The following is a 26,403-nucleotide window of genomic DNA, read 5'->3' on the forward strand; positions in this document are numbered from 1 at the left end:
GTGTAAGCACTACCTAGCAACAACTAAAACATCGGTGTGTTATCAACATTTTTCTCATCCTAAATCCAAAACACAGCACTGTACCAGCTACTAGGAAGGAAATTAACTCTATCCCTGCTGAAACCAGGATACTCATTCAATATCTTTAAGTGTATTTGTTATTTGCATGGCAGCAGACCTAAAAAAATTGCCGTCCTGTTGCTCCCAACACTACACCAATAGAAACCAGTAAGAAAGGTCCTGTCCCCTAGGATGAATATAGAAAAAAATATAGAAAAAACTGCATTACCTAATTACAGAATTGAAGCAGAGCTGCCATTTTCCGCACTGTTATCCCCCGCTTGGTTTTATCATCCTCCCTTCCTGCCTGCTCTTCAGGTTCTTCTTTCGCAGAACACAAAGCCAGTGACACATCTGAGTTTGATTCAAAGTGAACCAGTGAAGGTTTCAGGGCAGGGATTGTCTCTCTCACATGTCGGCATAACAGTTTTCAAAAACCCACCTACCATAAAGTGCATCCTCATTCTCTGGTAGCCCTCAGCAAAGCTCTGCGAGCATGATTCAGCATTGACTACTCTCAGCAGCATCAAAAATTTTTTGAGTGTGCATCATTTTCCTTGAATAATTCCTTTTTCTGTAGTGCTGCTTCATTAACTCTCCTAACGGACAAGCTTTCAAATGAAATGGTATTTCATTTCATACCCTGATCCAAGCCCTCATTTCCACTTTGAAATGTCTTGTTAGACAAGCCTCAGATCCTTCCGACTCTGCTCCATGGCTGGTTTTCACCTATTATTAATGAAATGGTCAGAGTTTAACAATCCCCATTTTGGTTGCTAATATCATTACGTGTACTAGGGGCTGTATCAGCAGCTACACAGATGTAATTTTATTCATATCTGCTGTAGGATATGTATAATTTGCAAGCAAAATTGCCTCTTTCTCTACTCCTTCCTTCTTTTATTTTTTGCAGTAATGAAATTCAAACACTTTGCTGGCTTTACTGCAAGACCCTCTTCCTAGATTGTCTTTTGTTCTTGCTTGTGCTCTCCCTTGAGCGCCAGTAGCATTGCAGGAAGTTACAAGATCTGTCTTTCTTTTCTGCTCATCTTTGAAATATTCTGGGCAGACTGTGATGGTGCTGTAGTGTTTTTTTCTTTTCATGAGTATCCAGCCAAGTGAGGGCATTTCAACCCTGAGCACCTAGATGAACCACTCAGAAATTCACCTTTTGGCATACTGTTCTGGGCCCTAAAGGCAAGACTTGGCCCACAGTGGTTGTAGGTGGGTTTTATGGAAAGCTGTATGTTTTAGGAGATCTGACCTCCTCCATTGACATGACACACTGAGAAGACCTTATAAGGAATCCACAATGAGGATAGTCTTCTAAAGCCTATGCAGGGTCTTCTTCTCAACCAACATGGAAACCAGCTAAACATGTTTGTTTTGAGCCGTGAAAACAAAGCTACACACTGTATGTTATGGAGTTGATCCTGAAATCTCTTGAGAAGAGGTGCCAAAGCTTCAGTCTTCATAGTTATAAAGCAGACCATGCTTCAATGGCTTGAAGAAGATTCAAAGCTTGCTTTAGCAGGCACACTGAAGTGGAGGTGTCTGGCTGGAAAGGGATTGTAGTTTATGTAGTTCTTCATATACCCCAACAATCTCCAAACACTGGAAAGTTTTCTGAGACATTTGCATTCAGAACACATTAGAAGAATCAAAAAGCTTCTTCAACTTGCAGTCAAGAAACTACAATGAAGGATTGTGGCCTTCAGGTTTTAACAGATAGGTACCAAACTTTTAGACCTAAAAATCTATTCTCTAAAAAGAGCAAACTTTTTCACCCCTAAATTGACAAATGTTGTTATTGAAGCAATGGCAGGACATAAATACACAGGTTTGTTTTGGTCTGTATGCTTCTTTCCAAGAATTTAATATTCTGGTCTCATCTCTTGTCTAAGGAACTATCATTGCTGGAATGAAGCTTGGATGACCAGACCTGATCTTCCTGTTGGTTTTGGAGGATGGCAGGCTGTTGATGGGACACCCCAAGAAACCAGTGATGGTAATATTTCTTGAAGTCCTCCTTAGCTCTCTTTCTAGCGCTTGGGTTCTTTATAGCAAACAATGAGCTGACGATAGCTGAGCCAGTGGCACCATATGGCCAGTGACAACTTCTTGCACCAGATAACCACACTCACCTGTGCTCAGGGCCTTCTCCTGATTTGTTTTAAGCTCTAAAATAAATCTGTCCTTTTTATAACACTGCTCATGATGCACATGCACAAAATCCTGCATGAGAAAGGCCCTGCTTGGTACAGAAGAGATGTAGCCCTGTTGCCAAAAGATGGCTTCTAAAATTTTAGGTAACCTATACAGGAGCCTGATCAAATTAATTCTCCTTCATTTTATGTCTGCAGCCCTTACTAAACTTCCTGAGCAGGCAGTAGGCAGGAGAGAAAAAGTGAAAAGCCACTGCTATTTCTTTCCAGTCCCTAATTTTCCAGTTCTTAAAACACATTCTTAGCAAATTTGCAGTGAGATCTTTCTCAGTCTGTGGTATAACTGAGCCCTCCCAAAATTATCTGCTTTAACCAAAACCAGCTGTAACTGCGTTTCAAGCACTTGAGACTTACAGTGGACTATACGGTGCCATTAAGGTACCGAACCGTTAGGTTGCTTCAGACTTGAGTCTGTGTTGTTTAGAGAGCTGGTAACAGAAAGTAAGCTTTTCACTTCTTGGTCAGGAGTTCCTGTAAACTATTAAAAGAGTTCACCAAACCCCAATAATTCTTTTTCTTTGAGAAAATAGAACATTTTCACATGTTTTTTAATTAATTTATTTTCTCATTTTATCTCTCTTCTCCCCATAGGTATGTACAGGTGTGGCCCAGCCTCAGTTCAAGCCATTAAACATGGTCATGTTTGCTTCCAATTTGACGCTCCTTTTGTCTATGCTGAGGTACATACCTGAAAATTTTTAGTGCATTGTGTGGTATCGGTGGGACTATAGGTGAGACAGAAGATAAGGCTCCACTACAATTTGTGGATTGAGAAGTTACTCCACGTATACTCCACGTCAAAGAAAAATCTCATAATTATGTTTTGACATGCAGGCCTGTAGGTGTGATATGGCTCTAATGAATGACAGAGATTTCTCTGATCTCCGCTCACCAATGTAATAAGCAGTAAAAGCTACTCTGGCTCCGATGAAACTTCAGGCTGTGGTCATTTATCCTTCCCAGATTTCAGCTATGCTGGCAAATGAGTCACTAGCTCTAGCTGCTCATCTTCATCCCTTGTTAGCTGTTACCTGCTTCTCAGGCTTGCCAGCAAAGCTGCTTATGTTAAGGCTCCCTTGCTTATTTCAGTCAAAACGGACGCAGTGATTTTAAAGAGGTCTTTGCTCACCATGTTCATTTTGGCTGCAGTGGTCAAGGAGAGCTCACATCGGTGATTTGACTGGCAAATCTGAGAGGGCAATATCTCCATGAGGAGTGCGAGGGCCTGGTCTGGAGTTTTAACCTCTCGCACCACCAGAGCTGGTGTGCCCAGAATTGCAGCAGCTGTAGAGCAATTCTCTCTCTAATTGAATTGTCTATAGCTCTATGGTCTAAAGCTTTTTGGTGCAAGGAATGTGTAATCACGCTCCCCAAGTCTGAACAGTATCTCTGTAGCTTACTCAAGTTTACACTGTCTGTTGTTCTGGAGCTGCAAGTATTAAAATTAATCTAGTCATTATCGTAGCATATGACTAATTTTAAACATGGGACTCCAATGCGAGTGGGACTTCAAGTCAACGTGTCATTGTTTTGAGGGGAGATAGGCTGGCTTCTTTTCCTCTCTCTACTTCCATGTATCTCAGTCCTTTTTCATTTAATTTTATAGGTGAATAGTGATATTGTTTACTTGAGAAGGGAGAAAAATGGAACCCAAGTGATAGAAAAAATTGACACAACCCATGTTGGGCAGTTGATTGTGACCAAGGAAGTCGGGGGTGATGGAATGATGGAGATTACTGAAGAGTACAAGTTCCAAGAAGGTAACCTGAAATGGGGTGGGACCGTACCGATGTAGATTTACCTCAGTCAGATCTTGGATGGTGGATTTACAGACCTCTGGCACTGAAGGACCTGCATGAAAAGCTGCCAAGGTGCCCTCTGGAACTCTTTATTTGTAACTCCATCCCAGAAACACTGCAGATGACTTAATAACAGCACAGACTTTGCTACTCAGAAATGCTTTGGACTGAGTAAGCTGTAGTGAAAACAAAGGGTGGTCATGGAGTAACTCAAAGCATTCAAAACAATTCAAAGCTTTCTGTGCAGCTGTTTAGACATTTCTTACTCAGGCCAGATGTTTGCACAGAGTAAATCAGTGTTGCTCCATTAATATCAATTAAGCTAGGTCAATTTATCTGATATGGCTTGAATCTTTAAGACCAGTTTACTTGGAAGTTGTGAAGCTGTAATAATAACTTCACCACAGGAAGGTTCACTGTCCTCATCCATTCATTTCAGCTACCACAAACTATGGAAGATGCACCCTTGTGATCGGTGAGTGGGCTAATGCAGTACCCCTGTTTCTCTTCTAAATTTGATTTTCATTCATTTCTAGGCTCAGAGGAGGAGAGACTGGCTCTTGAGACTGCTGTGATGTACGGTGTTAAAAAGCAAACTACACAAGATACCATGTATCAGCCACAGACGGATGTTGACATGGACTTCCAAGTGCAAAAAGCAGTCCTTGGCAGTGACTTTAAAGTCACTATAACTTTCAGGAACAAAAGTCACAACTACTACACTGCTACGACATACCTTTCAGGCAACATAGTGTTTTATACAGGAGTCACAAAAAATGAATTCAAGAAACACTCTTTCAGTGCAAAACTGGAACCCTCTTCATGTAAGACTTGCATAGTTGTTTTCAAACCTGCTAGCTTTTTTTCTCTGTGTCATTAACTGTCACCAGTGTCTCTACCCATGGGTACAACCAATTCTAGTAGCTAGGGGAAGGGTACTGTATTGAGTATCAGGAGGCTCCACTCCCAACTCTGGCCCTGCCACCAGTGTTGTTTAGAGCTGAGGCTGTTTTCTTCAGGCTGTTGCTCCCTGCATAATGCTCTCTTACACCAAGCTGCATGTCTGGGAATTGTTAATTTTTCTTACTTAGTACAAAAGAAAGCAAAGGAGTGCAGGTATTAAGCTGCAAGGTATCATTTTTCATACCTTTAGTCTCCTAGCAGTATCTCAGCAAGTGAGGGAAAGTTCTGGTCCCCAGGGTGTCGTTTACAGGGACAAAAAGGTGAGTATCTTGTCTTACCTGAAAGAAGCTGACAAGCTCTGAGTGGGTCCAAGTGCACATCTGGCTTTAGAGGACTGGGTGGTTCAGGATTTTATATTTACAGTGATCTAAAAAGTTGATCTGTAACTAGAATGTGCCGCTATGGAGCAGGGGCATTTGTCAGCTGGGCAGGCACCCCAAAGGTGAGTTATCTTAACAGTGTTTGCTTTTCCTAGTGCCCTCTGGAATGCGGTAGAGAGATCCTGCCTCCCTCATGAGAAGAGCAGTTCCTGGCAGCCTAGCTCATCCACCTGAAGGCAGGATTTTGCACTGCTCAAAGCAGGGAAAAGGGATGTTCCTCTTTTTTATTTTGGACATAGCCAATTTATTTCCTGTCAGCCATGGCAGCCCCATTCGGAAAACAGTCAGCGAGTGTTGAGGACCTGTTGTACTCCAAAGCACTATGGAGCAGGCTGGTTGTAGATCCCTGGCTTCTCCAGCAAGAAGTGACTGCCAATCACTTGTTCTTCTGACAGGCCTGTGCTCTTGGGTCAGTGCCTCCAGCTCAGCAAAAGTGATGAGAACGTGCTCTTACGGAGGCTAAGTCAGAGGGTCCTCTACTTGAGTTCCCTGCTGAGAAAGTCAGGAGCAATGATTTTGCCTTCTTGACGCTGCTACTGGGCAAAAACAATCTCTGCTGAGTGCAGCAGGAGTGGCAGGACTTTGGGAGGCCAAAGAATGGGCCTCCTGATCTGGGTCTGGTGCTGGATCACAGCAACCCTAGCTGACCTCTGAGCTTTCTCATCTATCTTGTCTATCTCATCCCAGCTCAGGAGACACTGTGAGCCCTCTCTCCTCAAAGAGGACGGGTTTTGTCTTAGTGAGAAGCGTCTGTGGAATCATGGTTCCTGCTGTGCCGTGAAAAAAAATCCTCCTCTTAGACCATCATCTAAAACTGCACATTTTGATTTGGGGCTGATTAATCTCCATAAAGTAGGAGTCCACTTAGATGGATCTACAGGTGAAGGTTAATAAAAATTCTATCTCCGGTCAATAACAAAGCCCTGACAGCTGCTTGCTGGTTCTTTCTAACCCCCTGACTCATTTGCAAGGGGTCTGGAAATTGGCTGACTCTGGGTTGCATTGGGTTGTTCCAACACAGTCTATCAAAACACAGTGTGGGGTTTTATATTGGCTTGCATCAGTTACTAAATATTTGATCTGAAATACTGCAAAAATTTTTGGAGACTTGGCTAGGTACAGTAAAAAAATCAATTTCAACTGCTCAGTATAAATTCTGTGCCACTTCTTTGACAGGGGAAATTTCAGTCTTATGTCTTGCTCTTGCATCAAAGGTCTGTGTAAGGTATTATTACCTGAAACACAGCTTCTGCAGTGCTTTGAGGCTCATCTACCTCCTCTGTGCAAGAAATGAAATGAACAGATGATGTATAAGCATCACTGAAGCTCATAATTCTTTTTTTCTAAGTTAAGTAAATGGTTTGTAAAAAGCTTCTTGAAACTGTGCTGGAAACTCTGAATTGACCTATGGCAAGTGAACACAGACTAGAGATAGGGATGAGAGAGAACAGAACATGAATTTTTTTGCATGTGTACCAAAAGTATGTCCCCATCACTGTCTCTGTGATGAGACATGTTTTAAGGTATTACCACCTTTCAAGGTGGAAATTAGCTTATAGCTGAGCTACAGTCATTGACTTGTGGAGCACATTGTCCCACAACAGGACAAAAAAAACCTGACCAGTTATGCCATCTATGAAGGTGATACATAAAACTTGAACATGAATTCTTTTGGCTTTGCCTTGGAAAGGAGTACGCATACAATCGGGAACGGTGTATGAAGGGAGGCAGCGTGATGATTTGTAACTGTGTGAGAATGCTCTGTCAGGGGTGTGATGGTAGGATACCTTCCAAGGCACTCAGGCAGAATTTGTAGGCTTCGTTCATGGCAAGAAGTGTGTATATATATATCTGGAGGTAACAAAAAATTACAATATAACAAAGATGTGTCACAAGCATCTTTCAAGCTCATGCTACTGAAAGAATGACGCAAACTAAATTTTCAAACAGAAAGCGAATGCATGATTTTCAGAATAATGATTAAAGGAATTGTGTGGGTTGAAAACATCTTTGAGGATTTGAATAGCTTAAACCTTCCAGTGTCTTCAAAGGTGCTCTCACATCTACTCGGTTATATTTAGTTTTCTATTTTCTTTTAAAAGGCTGTAAGGCAGCTCGGTGTTGTGTCTCCCTTGGCTTTCCCAGGTGCAGTAAGTGGTTCTGGCAGCTTACCAGCACAGCCAGTGCTAAGGAAATGGAAGTCTATTATTCTTTATTTTCCTGTGGTGATTAAATTTAAACAGAAAAGTTCATCTTTCCTTCCACTGTAAAGTAAATTTCTCTTCAATTGGAACTAATTTATTTATTTATTTACTTACTTATTTTACACAGATGAGAAATACCTTGCCTGATTTATAATTTACAGTTTGGGGCATTATGGGAAATTCTTTTACAAGAGATGCAGAGTGAGAGGGAGGGAGGGGGAGCACATCAAGTAAATTTAAGGCTGGCCTGGTAAATCCAGGTCAGGTGGTCACCAAGGGAATAGCTTTGAAACCAAATCAAGGAACTGGTTTTGATGTGGGCAGATCAAAAGAGTGATAAGGGGTGAATGTCATTTACCCAACTGAGTTCAGTTATCTCAATGTGTACGGTGTGTGTCACAGGTAAAATACAAATAATGGATAACAGTAATAATCATAGTTAACAGATGGGAGATCTTGATATGTTTACTAGGGTTATAATGAATGTTTATAGAAGCAAGAGCTCCAGATCTATATATTCTGCCCGGTCACTTAGTTAGCAGGTTTGCTTCTCTGCATCACATTCTCACACCATTGTTGGCCTGGGAATTGCAGTTCAATATGGTTAAAATTAACGATTCCCTGCATCTCAACCATCTAGCTTAGGGGGACTTGTTCCTTCCAATAATTATTGTCAGGGAGCATGTGAAAGCTCTCTGGAGGGCATGCTGGTGACAGGAGGACCTTCTTGCTAAATTTTGCAGGCAAGTCCAGTGTAGGACAAAGGCAGATATCCAGACATGTCCTGGAGAGCAGGTGGTCTCCCAGGTAGCCTGCATGGACTCACAGCCCCCAGTGGCTGCTCTGGTGACATCCCTGGTGGCATCCCTCTGCCAGGAAGAGGGGCAGAGAAAGCACAGGAATAAAGTGAAAGAGCAAATGTTTACAGGGGTGACACTCAAAAGGTTTGGACCTTTTGGTCCAAAAGCATAGCTTTGGACCTGGCTATTTATTGCTAGTCTTGCTTCTCGCTTATTTTGTGGTAATGCCTAGAAACCTTCAACAGTGACCTGGGCCCGTGCTGACGGGCACTGGGCAGAGGCTGTGCACAAACCCAGCCCTTGCCCCAGGGAGCTCACAGCCTAAATGGAAAGAGGGCAAGATAAGAGGGGGAATGGTGAGGTAAAGAAATGAAGATAGTTTGGGCAAAAAAATGAAAGTCGTTCTTTGGTGGTGGGCCACCTTTTTTTCCAAGGCACGCATGTAACTGGCACTGGCCATGATGGGAGGAGCAATTAGCTATTAGATTGCTTCAGATACCTTTTTTTCTTTCCTGCTTCTCCCCTCAGCTAGCGCTTTCGATGTTGTGATCAAATCAAGCGAGTACCTGAGTGACCTGCTGGACCAAGCCTCCTTTCATTTCTTTGTGACGGCGCGGATCAATGAAACAGGGAAGACTCTGGCCACACAGAAGGCAACAGTCCTGGAAATTCCCACCCTGAAGATCAAGGTAGCTCAGGGCTGGGGTGGAGGGGAGCAACCACCATGCTGCACATGGGCTGTTCTCTACAAGGCTGTCACATTGACTTCTGGGATGTGTGTGTGTGTGCGTGCGCACACATTAGACCTTCAGTCTAATATGGACCTTATAGAGCAGCAGCTGCCTGGAGTGTACGAGGGTGTATAGGTATGTTATATATTGTACTGAGTATCCCTACATTGAAGTCTGAAGCTGACAGCATCACTGGTAGTAGAGAGCCGTAGTGATCTCAGTGGAGGAAGGAGGGGAAAAGATCTGAGAAAGCTGGAGAAACTCAAAGGGTAAGAGAGATTACTCACTCAAGTCACTCAAGTCTTTACTTCAGAAGCCTACTGTATTTAAAGCAACACAGTACAGAGGCCTCTGGCTGAAGAATGAAGGACGCTGCTATTGAGGTGAATTCGCTTGGAAAGCTTCTGCAGTTGTTGTGGAAAGTTCCTCCAAACTTGGATGGGCAGCATCTATTGAGGATGATGCTTTCAGGATTTCAGTGTTTTGCTGCCACTGTGTGAATGTACTGTCAGTGGAGTTTCCTGAAAGTTCAAGCATTTTTGCAGACGGTGGCATGGTACCTATGAAAATGCAGAAGTGTAATGTTCGTGATAGGACAAGAACCCTATGTCATATGGCAAAGGCAGGGCTGAGATTTAGAGTTCTCAATTCATAACTGGGCATCCAAATAAATTGCCTTATTTTCAAAAGCGCTGAGCCTTCATCTGCTTTGAATGATGTCATTTGGATCTGCTTTTCTTCCTAATACTAAAAAAACCCCAAAACAGAACACCTGTTGAGGAAGCTTTACATAAACATGAATGCAGCTCCCTAAAATTCAGGACTTCGAAAGAAATCTAAGTTTATAGACCTTTTCCTCCTTGTACATCTATTTGAACCAATGTTCATGTTTCCATATAATAATATATGTAGCAATCTGAAACAGCAGTCTTCTGCAGAGAAAGCTTTTTAAAAAATGTAGATCAAAACTACAGTGAAGTTTGCAAAATATTTCATGGTCTACAGAAATGTCACTATGATCTGATCAGATTATTGGTATTTTCAAATAAAAGTTTTTTGGTTTACTGAGCATTCTAGAGAGGAGGTAAACAAGACAGATAAAATCTACTTCAAATACCTGTCTTCAATAATCAAATTTTGAAAGTAGAGAGTTCTTTCAATTCAATACTTAAACAGAACATCTTATACAGGATCCCAAATTTCAGCTTCAAAATAGTTTATCCTCCCTGCTGTTATGAAGAAAGGATGTTTAGTATATAAGAGAGGTTGTTGTCCAATAACCATGCCTTCTAGTAAAACTGAGTTTGTCTCTTCTCTGCTTCTTTGTGATGCGTAAAAATAAGCTGAAATTTTAATAGCTGGATTTTTTTAAGAGAGTGTGTGTGTATGTGTGCATGTGCATATACCGATGTATTTATATAGGAAACTTTGCTTTATTGTTTTTTTAAGAAATCCGAAGAATCTTATCTCCCTAGATTTCTTGTCAGATTTCTTCATTGAATTTGACTGGCAGACTGGAGTTCTTAATGTGAGAGTAAGGGAGAAGAATGAAAAAACTTATTTCCCCTCACGTCTTCAGATACACCTTTACGTCTTCAGATACACCTTTGATCTTTCTCTGTTGGTCTAAGGAGATTGTCAGAGTTAACAGTGTAGGAAATTACACCTTATTCTAATTTAGCTTGAGACCAGGTTACAAAAATAAGCTCGGCAAATACAGATCATGGTCTCAGTTTTATGTGTGGGAGTTCAGCATGATTTTGAATCCTCCCATGTAACAGTGATCTTAAATGGGCAATTAAAATAAGGAGGACATAAGACCTCTAATTGGGCTAGGACTTCTGAAAATGTCACTGATGTCTTTTTGCAAATTCAGGTGGCCAAATACTGTCGAGAGCTTACCTGTGAGTATCTCATTCTTTACTCCAGTCAATATATCGGTATTGGGTGCAGAGTGATCCCTTAGACCAGAGTCGTTCCAGCTTTTTGCAACTGTCATACTCCTTAAAAATTTGCAGTAGGGCTGCATACCCCAGCGTAGCACTTTAAATTTATCGACAAGATACTTGTTTTTCTTAGTTACCTTTCTCAAGGCCCTTTAAAGTAGTCCATGGACCAGCTGGGATCTGCCAGCCATAAGTTGAAAACCCTTGCCTGAGCCTTTTATATTCTGAGAGAAGTGTTGTGTTTCTAGAGGAAAGAAACCAACATCCCCATGCATGTAGTCTCTGTTTAAAAACACGTTCATTTGGAGGTGTTTTCCAGGCAGCTGTACTACCAGCACTGATCTGAAGGGACAGACAGATCCCTTCAGCTGTGTACTGTAATACACGTGGAGGTCAATGAGATCGCTGCTCATTAGTCTCGCAGTTTAATATTTTCCAGTGCAAAATGTATTGATTTTTTGCTATGTAAGGGTTTTGGAGGACAACTGGCTCTCAGGTCTATGTAGAGCGCATTCGCAGGGCTAGAAACCCTTCAGAGCACAAGAGGTGGTTGCAAGGCAGGGGAAGATGGGCACAACAATTTTGGGGGGTGCAAGCAATGTGACAAGGTGTTTCTAATTTAAGGTAATAAGACCTGCCCTTCTCTTCTAGAGCTTACGTCCTGAGCAGGCCATGCACTTCAGTGCTGGTGGGGAGCCTGGGGAGGGGGACAGAATCTGGGAGAGAGGCCCCCTCAGCTGGACTTGCCCTTAGTTGGACACTCAGCTCCAGGACTGTGTATACAGATTTCTGTTTTTTCTATGGAAATGAGGGCGTGCCTCTTGACCTGCCATGTGGTTTGACGGAAAGTTGCAATGGGTAGAAAAATCTGCAGTGGTACCCATGGGCCCATCCAACAATTTTCTTCTGACCAGGCTTTCTCTGCCTCATGCTGTTTTGCTGTGTGCTCCATTCCCCCTCCTCTCCTTCTTTGCAAGTACTGTGTATTTAACCCTACAGATTTCACCATGGAGCATTTTATTATTATCGGCTTGTGGAGCATTGTCCTTTCCTTGTCTTGCAGACCCAAGGTGAGACGGTAGCTGGTAAAGAAATGTCTGTGACTGTGAAATTCACCAATCCTCTGAAAAAAACCCTGGACAATGTCACGCTCCGCCTCGAGGGACCCGGTGTGCTGAGAACAATGAAAAAGGAGTTCAGGTAGGGAAGAAAGCACAACTAGCTGGGAGTTCATCCCCTGCTTGCTCACAGGAGGAAGCTTGCAAGAGACACTTAACTAATGCTGCGCTGAGTAATTCAATTCAGACACACTCTCCTTACTTTAAAATTCAATACACAGGGGAGCTATAGGTCTCAATAGTCAGAAGAAGTCAGGCTGTCCAGAGAGACTGTGGAGAGAGACTGAGAGCATTTCATCCGTTCAATACCAGTGTTGGAGGAAGGGGTAGTGGTTGTGGGTAGTTGCTAATGCAGCCTGAGTTTACTTTTTCACTGTATTACATTATTTTTAGCGCTTGACAATAGCACCTACGAGCCGCTATCACAGAAAGAAAGACAGATTTATCCTACACATGAAGTGTTTACTGCCATTCGCTCAGCATGTGCAAATCAAGTCCTGTGCTGTTTTTCAAAAAGGGCTTTTCTCCATTCATGTTAATCATGATTATACAAGACATTCAGGTACCTCAGATGATCTTTGCAAGCTTATGTCAAGACATGAAATGTGTGTTGGATGCAGCAGAGCCCGCTGGGATGGCTACAGTGGGTGTGCGAGCACACAGCTCCCCCTGGTAGCACCACTGCAGAGGGCTGCCCCGGCACAGAGGTGTGTTCCTAACACAGGGTGCTCCCAAGTTTGAGGAAAAGGAAAGCCACCTTCATCATACTCAGAGTTGCACCTCATGCCAACACAGTGGTACCCGTATGCTAAGCAAGTTGTTTCCTAAACCCTCTTTCCATTTGAGTTCAGTGTTATAAGCTCAGCATTAGCCAGTTCCAGGATATATATCTGGGATCCTTGGAAAATTTTGCAGCCATTGCTTAGTCTTGGGCAGCCAAAGCAATGTTATGTATCATTACCTGAGCTGATGGTCCCCAGGTGTGTGCAAAAGCAGTTTGAAAAATTGCCTGTGCTTCAGCAGCTGCATAAATTGTCAGCATTATCTGCAGCCAGGAGGTCTGAGCCTGATTGCATCTGGGCCGGGGATAAAAAGATCAAAACCAGTCTCCAGAGTGGAGCTGGATAGAAAAATGACTGTGAAAGGGCATCATACTGTGCTTGCTTTGTGCATGTGGTATGTCACAGACGCTGTGGAACATGACTCAGCATGGTCCACAGGAGTTACACAAGTTGCAGTAATAGCCCTCGTTGCTGTCCAGCCGTGCCAGCGTCCCCTGTTGTTCTGCATCCATCTCGATCCAAAAGCTGCCGTGGGCTGCTCTCACCTTCAAGGATGAAGAAGTTGTCAGGTGCATCAAAGGCACAGAAGTTAGGGAGAAAAATGACTCACGGAACAGACGTCATTTTCCGTCAAGTCACCATGTTTTCCCCTTTTCAGTAGTGCTCTTGGCATCATTTAAAATGGAAATGGATCAGCTTAGTCATTTTAAGATTTAACTTCTCTGAGATGATTGAGGGCTGCAGGTTATACACACAGAGGACAGAGCAGGGGGCAGTTGTAGTTTATTTAAATAATAATCACATTTTCCTCCATGCATTCAGAGTGATAAATGGTTCTGGTGCAGTGATGGCTCAGCATATTACGTAGAACCATTTATCACTGAATTTTTTCCCAGGAAAAATCAGATTAGGGTTGCTTTACTCCATTTGCAAAGAGAATTAAACCTATTCTAGGCTTTCCCCACCCTTCCACTGCTTCCCTGTCCATCAGGGACTGTCACATATGGGATGTGGCTTTTGCAATTCTTTGTGGGGATGAGACTTTTGACCTCCCTGTATTTTTAAGCTAGCTTTTCTGTATCACTTGGGTGACTCCACAAAACAGGTATGTGTGATCCAGCTGATACAACATTATTCTGGGAATGATGTTGCTTGGGGGCTTCAGTCTTGACCATTCATAAAGACACGAGAGAGAGAGAGAGATTTAGCTATTAGCCTCAGACAGATGAGGAGCATGACTTATGGAAAAGCCTTTGGCAGCATCAGTTCCTACGTGGGGCATAGTCTTTGCATGACAAATGAGAATTAACCAGGCAGTGATGGATAGTGTTAAAAGGATTTCAGCCAAGCATGCATTCACACTAGCAGGTAAGTCACTTCAGGTGTTTCTACGTGTCAAAGCTCATTTAGAGCTAATTAAGGTTTCTTGTCTTGTGGCAGCTTGTGCTAAGCCTGGGCAGTCATTTCTGTCCTGACCCTGGCATAGGATATGGCATCTGAGAGCCAAATCCTACCAGATGAAAATTTGAAATAGTGACTAAAGTTTAGGCTTACTTTACTCTCACTTTATTCAGTTGCTTGCAGAATACCATAGACGTGAGATGAGAACACTGGCTAAATTGATAATCCTCTTACTTAATGGTGAGGAAAAGAACATTCATTTTTACAAACAGCTCCCCACTACACTACCTTCTCCATTGGTTCCTTTGGAGCAGCTGTATCCTGACATCCCCCAAACATAATCAATCAAACAATATCAGCCTTCAAAATCTGCACACAGAATGTAGTGAAAGCACTGAGAAAACACAGAAACCTAATACTCAAGGCTCTCCATGCACCTTAATTGTAGCAAAAATTGAAAATCAAGAGCAGCACAGAATAGAGTTGCTTTATAGTATGAGTTATCAAGAGTCATACATAATGTAAAAGAGTAACTGCTAACTCCCAAGAACACTTTGACTTATTTGTATGGACATGAAGAAGTCATCTGAAGTGGCCAGTGAGGAGATTTGTTGATGTTACGACCGTGGCAGGGTGGCTCAGGGTAGGAGCTCGCCGAGGGTCTCAGCATCTCCTCAGCACTGCATCAGGTTTGCATGGGAATGCCCTGGACACTCCATAACAAAGACTTATTTAACCATTTAAGGAATCACCAACAGGCTATAGACTATAATAAACAGGTAAAATGGAATTATAAAGTAGAAAAAATGTTAGCTATAAAAAAGATCATTCTGAAAGTGATTGTGAGAGGAAGTGACAGGAGGCAGAAGAAAATGGATTCATTTTGGAAATTTAAAATTAGCCTGGAGGAAAAGCTAGAAAAGGTTTTGTCAGAGTCAGTTCTGAGAGGAATAGAAGATGGAGGGAATAATTTATAGCGCACTTATGAGATTGAGTGAAACATAAAGTAGAAAAATATGTTAGCTATAAAAAAGATCATTCTGAAAGTGATTGTGAGAGTAAGTGACAGGAGGCAGAAGAAAATGGATTCATTTTGGAAATTTAAAATTAGCCTGGAGGAAAAGCTAGAAAAGGTTTTGTCAGAGTCAGTTCTGAGAGGAATAGAAGATGGAGGGAATAATTTATAGCGCACTTATGAGATTGAGTGAAACATAAAAAATTTGAGATGTGTTGTACTGTCCATCTTCAGTTTCTCCAGTTGTGGGTCAGGTTGAGAGCATTGGCTGACTGATCACAATATTGTTACTTTCCTTTTTCCCTACAGGCAAATCCCAATGAACTCTACCTTGATCTGGGAAGTAAAATGCATCCCAGAACGACCAGGGTTACGAAAGCTGATTGCAAGCCTGAATTGTGATGCTTTGAGGCATGTGTATGGTGAGCTGAACGTCCAGATTCAGAAACCATGAACCAATGTGCTGCCTTCATCTCTCATTTAGCTATATTTCAAAATATCACGTTGGGGGAGTGGAGGAGGAAAAAGTTGAAATCTGTTTATTGTTATTTTGGTCATCTTTGTGCTGAACAACATTTGATAAGGAAAACTAAGTGGTAAGACTGGGGAGAGCATGAAAAAACACCTGGATAAAGAATGACTTAAAATTAGATACATGTAATCAAAGGCAATTCTAGGCCATATTATTACTATAGTTCACTTGTATTTAAGGTCTTTTGCATTAGTGCTGCAGGGGAATCTGAAAAGCTCCATTCACCAAAGAAGTCTGAACTTTAGTTTTAATTAAGGCCTGATATTTCACAGAAAAGGAAAAGAAAAAGAACCCAGTGTTATAAATTCTTAGACTGAATTACACAACCTTATGGTAGATCATTCAGGCTGCAATAAAAACAGGTATTTCTAGCTAAAGGGACTGCTTTATCTTACAATGTTATAATTTTCCAGTTCATGGAGAGCTCGCTTTGCTGGGAGCATCTCTCAGGATGTGTTATCTCCAGAATGTTCCCCGCTCCTTGTTTCCTCTTGCTGCTTCCCTATGTTTTTTCTCTTACTCTTTCCTGCGTGCAGGCACCCACACATACTCATTCCTGTATTTCATGCCCTCATCCCACCCCATATGCTGTTGATACACTGTTCCCATCCTTTGCTTGATGAAATTCCAGAGTTTTTTATGCTCCTGCTCAGAGTTCATCACACCAAACTTGCATTTCCTGGTCACATCTCCTGTGTATGATGTGTTCTCTCTTCCTCCTTTTCTGCCTTTTCTTCTCTCCTGAACCCACCCTGTAGCCCCATTTCCCACCCATGTGTGTGTCAGTGGGGTTCGCTGCCCCAGAGCACTCCAGGATCTGCCAGCTGGTAAATGGGGTGAAGGAGAGAGTAGTGGAGGGGGCAGCCTGAGGGTCTTCTCCTGCCAGCCCCACAAGCCTAGCAAATATCCTGCACTGGAGCTGCCACCTGGGGATCAGTTTAGATTAAACCATGCCTGAAAGTTCCCGGGAATCACAGCTACTGCAGAATGAAGTCCTGTTACATGAGAAACCCCAGGAATATACAGGGACGGAAGCTCAGCTGGAAAAGGAATAAAGATGTATCCTGAGAGTCAGAAACTCCACAAGCTGGGTCTGCTTCCTGCCTTTCTCGCAGTATATTCCTCTGTGAGGTGCAATGGGGCCTCCCAAGGCATCGCTCCTCCCTTGAGGACCTTCTGGCTGGTCTGAATCTGTGGTTTCCATTAGTCTTCCATGCAAGGTACTGCTCCATCCTAAGCCATGTACCCCATTGTGCTAGGGCAGCAGGGGTGGGTGTGTGTGTATTCATTTCTCATCTCCCCTGAAATCCTTCTTGGGATCTTTTTCCACGAGGCAAAGATGCATGTGCCACAAGCTGTGGCAACTCCTCTCCCCTGGCCGCAGTGTGTAAGAGCATGTCCTGTATAAACAGCACAGGTGAGCTAACTGAGCTTCCAAAGAAGTTAAAAGGAGCCTCATGCTCATTAAACACTGGGGCTTTATTGTACTGTGTATGGCCGTGTCATTTTGTGGTCTCATTAGTGACAAAGCAAGGGACATCACTTGCCTTCTGCTCCTCTTCTTGCCACACACTGCCTCCTGCAAAACCTGTGACCAGCTGTTAAAAACAAGCAAGTCCTGGGGGGGGGAGAAATGCAGGCTACTCTTTTGCTAAATTATGTGGAACAAAGCAAAGGTTCATACCACGTCATACGCTCAATGAATATCCCTGGATCCAGGAACACCAGACTTTTGGGGGCTTTCATTTCAGGCATGGGCACCCACTCATTTTGTACAGCTTATGTGACCACATTAGAAACTCTGCAACATCAAAGTCTTCCATATAAGTCCTCTGGGGTACAAGGGACTGAACAGTGTGTTGCAAACACAAGGTGACAATCTCTGTTAAGTAATTAAGCAGTCCTACCAGAGTCCACATCTTCTAATAAAATTATCCATTTTTTGCTCTTGCATATAAACCTGCTTTCCATTCCAGACTTTTTATAACTGCAGTATAATAAGAATTTAAAATAAAGCATGTCTGATTGCACTTGTGTCTTGTGTTCTGTATTTTGATCTACTTCTACATAGTAGCACTATAGACACCACTTGCTGCATCTTAAAAGTTAAAAAATTTCCTTCTGAGCCATGTTAATAAAGGTGCCTTTTTTTGGTGCTGAGGAGAAAGCTCTATCTTTATTTAAACGAACAAAAAAAAAAAAATTACAGGTTCAGTTTAACTATTTGCCTTTGTTTTTCCTTCTGTTTTAACAACTGACTACCTAATGCACTGGAGAAGGTGACAATTTCCAGAGCACATCACAGTGCCAGCAAAGAGAATCCTCAGATTCCCCTGGAAATTGCTTTCACGTGTCACGGTCCATTAAGTGGCCAGTATGCTCCTAATGAAACCTTACCTACATCCCACTTCTAAAGTGTGCTTCTCAGCTAAATATTCCAAGGCATTTTACTAACAGTCGTTAAGCTGAATGACGTTCACCACGAGACAGGAAGTATTTTTATTGACAGTTTATAGAGGGGTATATTGAAGCAAAGAGAAGTTCAGTGATGACTGTGAAGGACGCCTGGGAATAGAGGCCAAGGATGTCAACAGCCCTGGGCATTACCAGCCAGGTCGCTCTGTACAGAGCTGCTCACAAAAAACTAAGGACAAAACAAGGATGGCCTCTAGGATTTCAGCCACTCATCACCCTGTGGATGGGCTGTCACATGAATCATGGGTAAAATCTGACTGAAGATGCAGTGAGTGCTGTGATAGCACTGTATGTATGCATAGGAAATAATCAATCAATAATAAGATCAGATTGGCAACCCCAGATCTGGAGGATCTTTGAACCTGAAAAGAGTTGGAGGGTCTCTTTTGAGTGGGCTGAACTTGTGTCCTCAACACAAACATCACATCTCGGAGGTGGACCGGGGAGGAAAAAGTCCAAAATCAAACCCCTGCCTCCACAGATCCCACACTCCAGCAGCTCAGAGAAGCCAAGTACAAACACAAGTCTGCACACTCCTGAAAGCACACCTCATTTGTTATCAACTTGTTACATCCAAGCTATGGAGCAGGTTGCTTCAATTGCCATCAATTTGTCACATTCAAACTCTTGTTATGAGCAAAAGGAAACACACCTTACCTGCAGATCTAGGAAGAATATATTGCTAGTCTTGTTAAAAATAGTCTAATCAAAGAATTATTGTTAGCTGAGATAATTAGGTGATGGAATTATATTTTTGTATTTTTATTACAATGATACTAACCGTTATAGTCCAGATTATATCAAGTAAAATTGATACAAACTTTCTAGCATAGTCCCCTTTCTTTGCTTTTATAGGCACCACTACACTGCCTCTCTGATGTCCTCAGTCTGAGGTGGTGGCAAGTGTAACAGCAAGTCATGAGTGTCCTAGGTCCTCCACCAAGCAGAGTCTGACATTAGTGGGGAGAGTTTCTCTTCCTCTTTGCTGGGATAAGCACAACTGAAAATTTCTTCCTTTTCACCGTATGATCCACCCGAGGTCATTTTTACATGCTTACTAAAACACACCACATCTTATTCTTTCTTCATTGGTTCACAACTCCACAGTAGATCCAAATTTGCTATATATGATGCATTTTACATTTGTTTGGTACTCGTTGTTTGTTCTCCTTTGTTACACCTAAAATTTGTCTTACCCACCTGCTAAGGTTGCACCCTTTGATGACCAGTAATTAACCACTGGTGAGCTATTTGTAGCCTGGGGCCTCCAACATCGTCCTACACCCGTACTACCAGGGCCCCTGTTATCACCCCATGCTACTGATCCTTTATGCTGCGTTTTATTTTGGGGTCATAAATAGTTCATTCTACACAGAATAACTACCTGCTATTACTGTCTACTAGTTACAAAATGTACATATAATGACAAACATTTCACCATGCAATTGGATAAAGCAAAGCAAAAGCTAAAACAAAGTAGTAGACATCAGGTCATTAGATAATTGCTCTTACAGCTAAACAAAGCACAGAAAAAGTTTGACAAGTCCTGATGCCTGTGTTGCTAGCGTAACACCAGGCTGTGACCTTTCACAAGCAATAGCAGCATCTTATCTGCAGAAAAAAAATCAGAGAATGTGACTCAGCATTAGCTTTTCTAATGACTAGTGCTGCCAGTGATAATTGGTTTGAACTGAAACTAATCGATAAATGCTCTGCCAAATGGGTGACACCCCCTGCCCCTTTCTCCTGCTGGGGACTTATATACCACCCTTTCCTCAAAATATTGCTTTCATGTTTGTCCTTGTTTCCCCAGAGGAGGTGGAGGCTGCTGGTGCTAGCTTCTGAACTTGGGTGATGGTGGAAGATGACCAGGTCAGAGGGGGTGGGAAAAGCATCTGCGCTTGTTTAAACCAAAACTAATAGCCCCATTATGAAAGAGGAAAGTCAAAGTATACTGTGAGTGTTGATGAAAGGAGAGGGATTGTCCCATGTATTGGAGCTGGTGTGATAGCTGGTGCTGAGTAGGGAAATGATATGTACATTGGAGTAGCACCTCCAGTGCAAGACAGTTCCTGAGAGAAGCTAGCAGGTTTTGACATGCAGATGAGAGGGATTTACTCAGTGCTTAAAGGCAAGGTTGAAAAAATTGAGTTGAGTATTGAGGAAAGAAAACAAGGACTTCATGCTAAAGAGGGAAAATACGGCCAAAATAATGCAAAGGGAAGATTCTGGTGGGGACAGGTGTCAGGAAGAGCAAGCTGGAAGAGAGGAAGGCCCCAAGACTGTGTTGCCTAATGCAGGGAATCAACAGGAGATACTGGCAGCAGTGGCAGAAGGCAGACCTCCTGGCAGTCACTGGAACTGGATGTGGGCTGGCAGCACAGGGATTCACCCCCTCTGCAGGTAGGTCTAAGCCTATGCTGAGGGCCATGGCTAGGCTCCGGAGCAAGCTTTGTCTGCAAGGCTGGCAAATCATGGGGAAGGGAAAGTCAGAAGGTGGGTTGGGTGCTGGAAGCCTGGGCACTGCGAGGCAGTCAGCAGTTGCAAACCAGCTGAGTGGGCACTATGAGGAGATCCAGGCTGGGCTCGGCATTTTCCTGAAGCCCAGCGCAAATGTGGTTGTGTTTATCTGTCCTCTGCAGTATTAGTCTGGGAATAAAAGGGACTCGCAACTGCTCACTCAACTCCTGCTCCGGTTTTGGCTAATACACAGCTCCTACTAGGGTCTGATGTATGCTGGGAGCAGCGCCATTACGTCAAAGTGAGAGCAACACATAGGCAGGATGCTACGGACAGGGAGGGCTAGAGGTCATTATGCAGCTGTTATCACCTGCAGCTTGCTGTCTCCTGCAGCCATAATCCTTGCATATTGATTGTATGACAGTTTCTTCAGAACACACTAACTTATGGAAATGCTGTAGATCAAACTTCCAAGCTGGAAGGTATAAATAGATCAGCTTACCCAAAAATCTTTTGAAGCAGATCCAATGGCAGCCAGACTGGTGAGGCTTTCTTACTTCCAGGTGTGATACAGGGGACACCCACAAGGTGATGGAGGAGGAAGAATGAGCGCTCTCGCTGTCGACTAGGTAGCTATTTTGCTCATAGGCACGAGTTGCAAGTTATGATTAGAGAACTTGTGAGTTAGAAACATCATGAATTAAGTGATGAATCAGTGAATTCACATGTTAGATTAGTCTGTACAAAGGGGATCTAGCCCTTATTTGAAGTGTTTGTTTTCTTTCCTAGCATGTTCATAAAATAAAGTTCAATTTACAGAGTATGTTGTCCTGTAAATTTGAGCGATCCAAATGGATCATAACACCCCTGATCATGAGAAATAGGAAATGTCTGGTCTAGTGAAAACTGTAGTAGCAATGAGTGGCATTGCAGATGCAGGTATTTTGCTTATGCTACAGTAGCCTCCTTATTGGGTACAAATGCAACGTGGTCTCCCTGTTTTGGTAGCTTTGGTGGCTTTTTGTTTTGTGAGATTTTGCAGCTTTGTTAGCTTTTAGCATCTACCAGATGTTTGGGAAAGGAGCTCCCCAGGTGTGCTACCAACAGATATGAAGAACCATCTCATATTTACTTTGAACCTCACTCCCCTACTGACCTCCTTTGATGCCATATATCTCTGGTACTGGAAGAGTCAGGGAAAACTTCTTCCCTCTCCAACATGCGGTCTATAATTTCATAGACTTCTATACTGTATTTCCCCCAAATCACGTCTTTTTCAGACTTAGGAGTCCTACGTTAGTCACTTTGGGTGTGGAAACTGTTCCATGCCTGTGATCATTCTTGTTTCTCTCCTCTGAACTTCTCCCAATATTATATCATTTTAAGTACCATTTAAAAACAAGACAGCTGTTTTAAGCAGCTGTATTTTGAAAGGACAGTGCTAATGAGTGAATGGCCTACCTGTGCAGGGAGAATGTGGGTCTGTTGGGATCCAGGTTCGTTAGGTTAAACCTGGACCCAGCTGTGGCTGAAACAAATAGATTCAAAACCTGCCCTGGTTGCAAGCTCTGTACAGCCAAGGTTGAACACATTTTATTCTTTTGCATGGGGTGTTTCATGAAATTCCCCACTGTCTCATACAACCACCAGTGTGACTGCCCTTGAAAAGACCATGGGTCAGCTTTCTGCAACAACTTGCTGATAAGGAGTAGGGCATTAACATTTGAAAACCAGCTGATTTTTTCATCACTATGTAGATTCATAGGGTTCTGAGATGCTCTTAAATGTTATCTGCATTCTGGTCTTCTTCAAATTAAATATGTCTCAATATCACAGTGGTTATGTGGTGCCCTTCAGGTTGTTTTATCTGATTACAAAATTCTTCTGTTTGGAAACAGCAGAATAATAGTGAAATGCTGCTGTGAACTTCAGACAACTGAACAGCCAAAACCTTGTGGAGTAAGGGGTAAATCCAGTGAGCTGTAACTCAGTTTTAATACTCTTAAGCTATATTTGCATTAGTAAGTTTAACAGGAGCAGATCTGTAGAGTGAAACAGCTGGTGTTGAGTACCCAATAGCTACACTGTATTTTAGAGGGTTCGTGTGGTCTGAAGGGTTATGAGCATTTGGAGAGCATTTGGTGCACTCTTCAATCCCCTCTTTCAGACAAAACTGAGCCAAAAAAATCTGTGCTCCAAGACCACTCTGATGCGAACCAAAGCACTGTAAGCTGTTGTTTCAAAAACATGTTCCTAGTCAGAAGATCTGAGGGATGGTCAAGAACTCAGCATCTGTGACAGCTGCATGGCAAAGACCCGCCTGGGCAGTGCGATCTGGGAGCACCGAAGCATTCGATATTTCCCTGTGTAGGTGTACTGGTACAAAAGTATTCACACCACTACCGCTCGCTCCTATAGGAGGCACAAATAGACTGTACACTGTAAGCAACAGTCAAAATGCACCTTCAGAAGTAAAGGTATGAACTCTTAATAGTCCAACTTGAAGGAAAAAATCTCTAGTCTCCCACAGGTCTGGTGTCTTATCAGCAGAAATTCCTGGTGCCCTCTACAGAGTGCCACACTCTGATCCGGTTTGATCATTGAAAGTAGCTTTACACTAATCTAGCTGTATCTGTGCTTGTGATTGTACCAAGATCCATGTTTTGGGAACTTGTCCCCTTTTAACCAAATGCAATGTACATCATCGGTCATGTACACTGGCTCCAAATCCCCTTTGCAGCTGTAAAAGTTAACCCTGCTGTTTGCTTAAAAGTTTGTTGGGTTTGTTGTCCTTTATAAAGCAAACAACTTGAGCTAATTTAGGGACTGTTATAAAAATGATGTTCCAAAGCCTCTGCTGCCTAAACAGTTTAGTTTATAGGAAGACATTTTTATGTACTAAGATAAGCTTTGCACAGGGCCATTATAAACCCCACTGCAACATGCTAGTGAATTATTTTCTGCCTTTCAACTGGTTAAGTAAGGTAGCCACAGTTTTTGCATTATAAAACAATAACTTGTGTTCCAATCAGCTAGCTCTGGAAGAGCTTTTAACTAATAAAACCTATTCCCAAAGCTCTGTTGGCCTCATCAGCGTTACTGGTGCCCAAGAAAAAAAATGCCTTTGCGTTCAGAGACACTTAGCACTGGGGAAGTGTCATCATCAAACTGCAAATTAACTTGCATCCAGCTGTGGTTACAACTGAAGGTGTAAGGTTAGGCAAATGGGAAAAGCCATCATTTTGAGGAAAAGGGAAAATAAAAAAGCAGACTTCAGACTGTGGGGGGCTCAGGAATATAAGAAAGTAAAATAAAGTGTCTTATTGCTGTCTTCCTAGTGAAGCTGTGTGACATCAGGATGTTCTTGTAAGACATCAGTTTTTCTGAGGAACAGCATTTAGTTTGTTCAGCATTGTGTTAGCCGGACTTCTAAAACCCCACTGAGCTAATGGACCAGGTAAAGACACTGCATTCATCTTTGCTGTACTTCAGCTCCTTACTAGTGCAGACAAAGATACCAGCTTCTTCTCTCTCCATCATCATGTTTACCACAGCTCCCTCCATCCCTAGTCTGCCTCTTCAGTGTGGCCCTGAGGCCACTCCAGTATTACGCACGCTGTGCCGTGTTTGCCCTGGAGCACGGTGGGCTGGGGGTGTCCAGGGTGCTAGTGCACCTACCTCCACTGCCTCACGCCAGTTGAAATATATTACAGCTCTTCTTAAAGAAGTATGACCTCAATGCTTTGTAGGAGGAGGAGATCCTTCTCATTGCCTTTTTGTCAGTAATAAATTTCTGACTGTCACCATACACTAACCTATAGTCCCAACCAGATCCCCCCATGACTGGTCAATTTTTAAAGTCCCAAGAAAATAGCTTTCATTGTAAGCTAGCTGTTGATCTGTATGTTTCTTATACTCAGCAGTTTGGCTGTTACTTCCTATAGGGCACAGAATGCTGAAAGGTCCCTGCATGTGATTTTTGAATATTAGACAGTGATTGCCAGAGAAAAAATAAGACAACTAGGGACAATAATGAGGGAGAGGGGCAGAAGAGGCTGTATCAAGAACACAGAAATGCCAGCAGGCAAACTGTTTATGCAGTTTTCTTTCTGACGTCTGTAATTCCTGTCACCAAGTGAGTCTTGGTTCCTTTATGTCACTGCTCGAACAAAGAGTGGTCAAATACCTGTCTCCCTGGAGCAGGAAAGGGACTTTATGGCTCACACCCCTTCTTGTGTAGCAAGAACATCTCTCTTGCCTTCTGCCCCATTAATTCCCTCCTTTCTTCAAAATGCTGTAATAAGTGCTTTATACAGATGACATTATGGGTTTGGACTGGAAATGATGAGAAACTCTGTCTTTCCCTCCAGTCTTCTGGAAATGCCTAGGAATTTTTCCACCTTGGCAGTATCATTCTTCTCCTTGGACAAAGCTGGAGCTCCCCTCTAAGGAGAGGTACTAGGCAGCTGCCTGGACAAAAGTTCTGATATTAGGAATTTATTGGATTCATATTTCTGGAGATAGGTGTGGGGATTAGCTTCAATGGCTCTACAGTCACTGGAGCTGCCCAGACTCCTCTACAGAGATATCTTCCTCTCCTGGGAAGGGCTGGTTTAGGTTTATTGCAGCCAGAAGTGAGCTATGTTTTGGGAAGTCCCAACTCAGGCATCCAAGTTGCCGGCCATGCAATGTTTGGGACAGATGCAGAAATCCTATTTTGCCCATTTCAGAAGATGCAACTTCTAGCCATCCTAAATTAAACGCAAAATCTTTTAAGAACAATTTTCTCTAAGTGACTTGTATGGGGACTAATTGTATTAAGGTGAATGCTGTTTCATTTTATTTTAGGTTTCTTGTACTTTGTGCAGAACCAATGTCATAACAGTGACAATATTGCAGCAGAGTAACAAACCCCATGGAATGGGCTTGCTTTGCTTTCAAGCAGATCAGCTGTAAGTTCTTGGCCAGATACCATTAACAATAGCTTGAGTCTTTTAGCGTGTTAGAGCAGTGTGAATTTGTTCTAGAACATCTTCTGTATTGAACATGGAATGGATATTACCCAGTCTCTAAGCAAAAACTACCAAGAGAGGCGACTCTGACTTTTAGAGCAAGCGCAGCACTATACAGTTAATAAGAAGCACACACAGCAGTACCTACGGTATCAGATCTCAGTAGGCCAGTCTGGATTGAAAAGAAAGTGGGGTTTATTTTTCTTCTCTTGTCTAAGTGAATGCCTTTCCTTGGCAACAATAATTTTACATAGCTTTTCTTTAGCTACTTTTCATGATTCTAAGCAGGCCTGTGTTTGGGAACTCCTGTAACAGATTGTATAATTTCTGCTTCTGATTTTTTTCTGGGCTTTCTGCTTCTGATTTGGTTTTGCCACTGTGTCAAAGAAACTGATGAGAGCCCAACTTGTACCTGCTGATCCAGATGCCACTGTGCAATTTACTCAGTGGGTTGATTTGTCAAATAGGGTGCTGCTTGATTGGATCTTGAACAATTACGC

The 26,403-nt window shown here is 42.6% G+C and overlaps 1 protein-coding gene across 2 annotated transcripts in view; it reads left to right on the forward strand.

Moving 5' to 3' along the window:
* The window catches only part of F13A1 (coagulation factor XIII A chain), a 70,256-nt gene extending 44,054 nt beyond the window's left edge, over positions 1-26,202 (forward strand). The window contains exons 9-16 of one of the 2 annotated variants that reach the window (XM_009279171.1): positions 1,965-2,068; positions 2,877-2,965; positions 3,892-4,045; positions 4,621-4,908; positions 8,960-9,120; positions 12,172-12,308; positions 15,734-17,233; positions 26,192-26,202. In XM_009279171.1, the coding sequence (XP_009277446.1) occupies positions 1,965-2,068; positions 2,877-2,965; positions 3,892-4,045; positions 4,621-4,908; positions 8,960-9,120; positions 12,172-12,308; positions 15,734-15,878 (1,078 nt within the window). In that variant the 3' untranslated portion in view covers positions 15,879-17,233; positions 26,192-26,202. Of the gene's footprint in view, positions 1-1,964; positions 2,069-2,876; positions 2,966-3,891; positions 4,046-4,620; positions 4,909-8,959; positions 9,121-12,171; positions 12,309-15,733; positions 17,986-26,191 lie in introns of those variants that run through there. The other variant, XM_009279172.2, reaches the window with a different exon arrangement.
* The last annotated feature ends 201 nt before the right edge of the window (positions 26,203-26,403 follow it).

Source organism: Aptenodytes forsteri, unplaced genomic scaffold, assembly GCF_000699145.1.
Source record: "Aptenodytes forsteri isolate BGI_AS27 unplaced genomic scaffold, ASM69914v1 Scaffold81, whole genome shotgun sequence".
Taxonomy (NCBI): Eukaryota; Metazoa; Chordata; class Aves; order Sphenisciformes; family Spheniscidae; genus Aptenodytes; species Aptenodytes forsteri.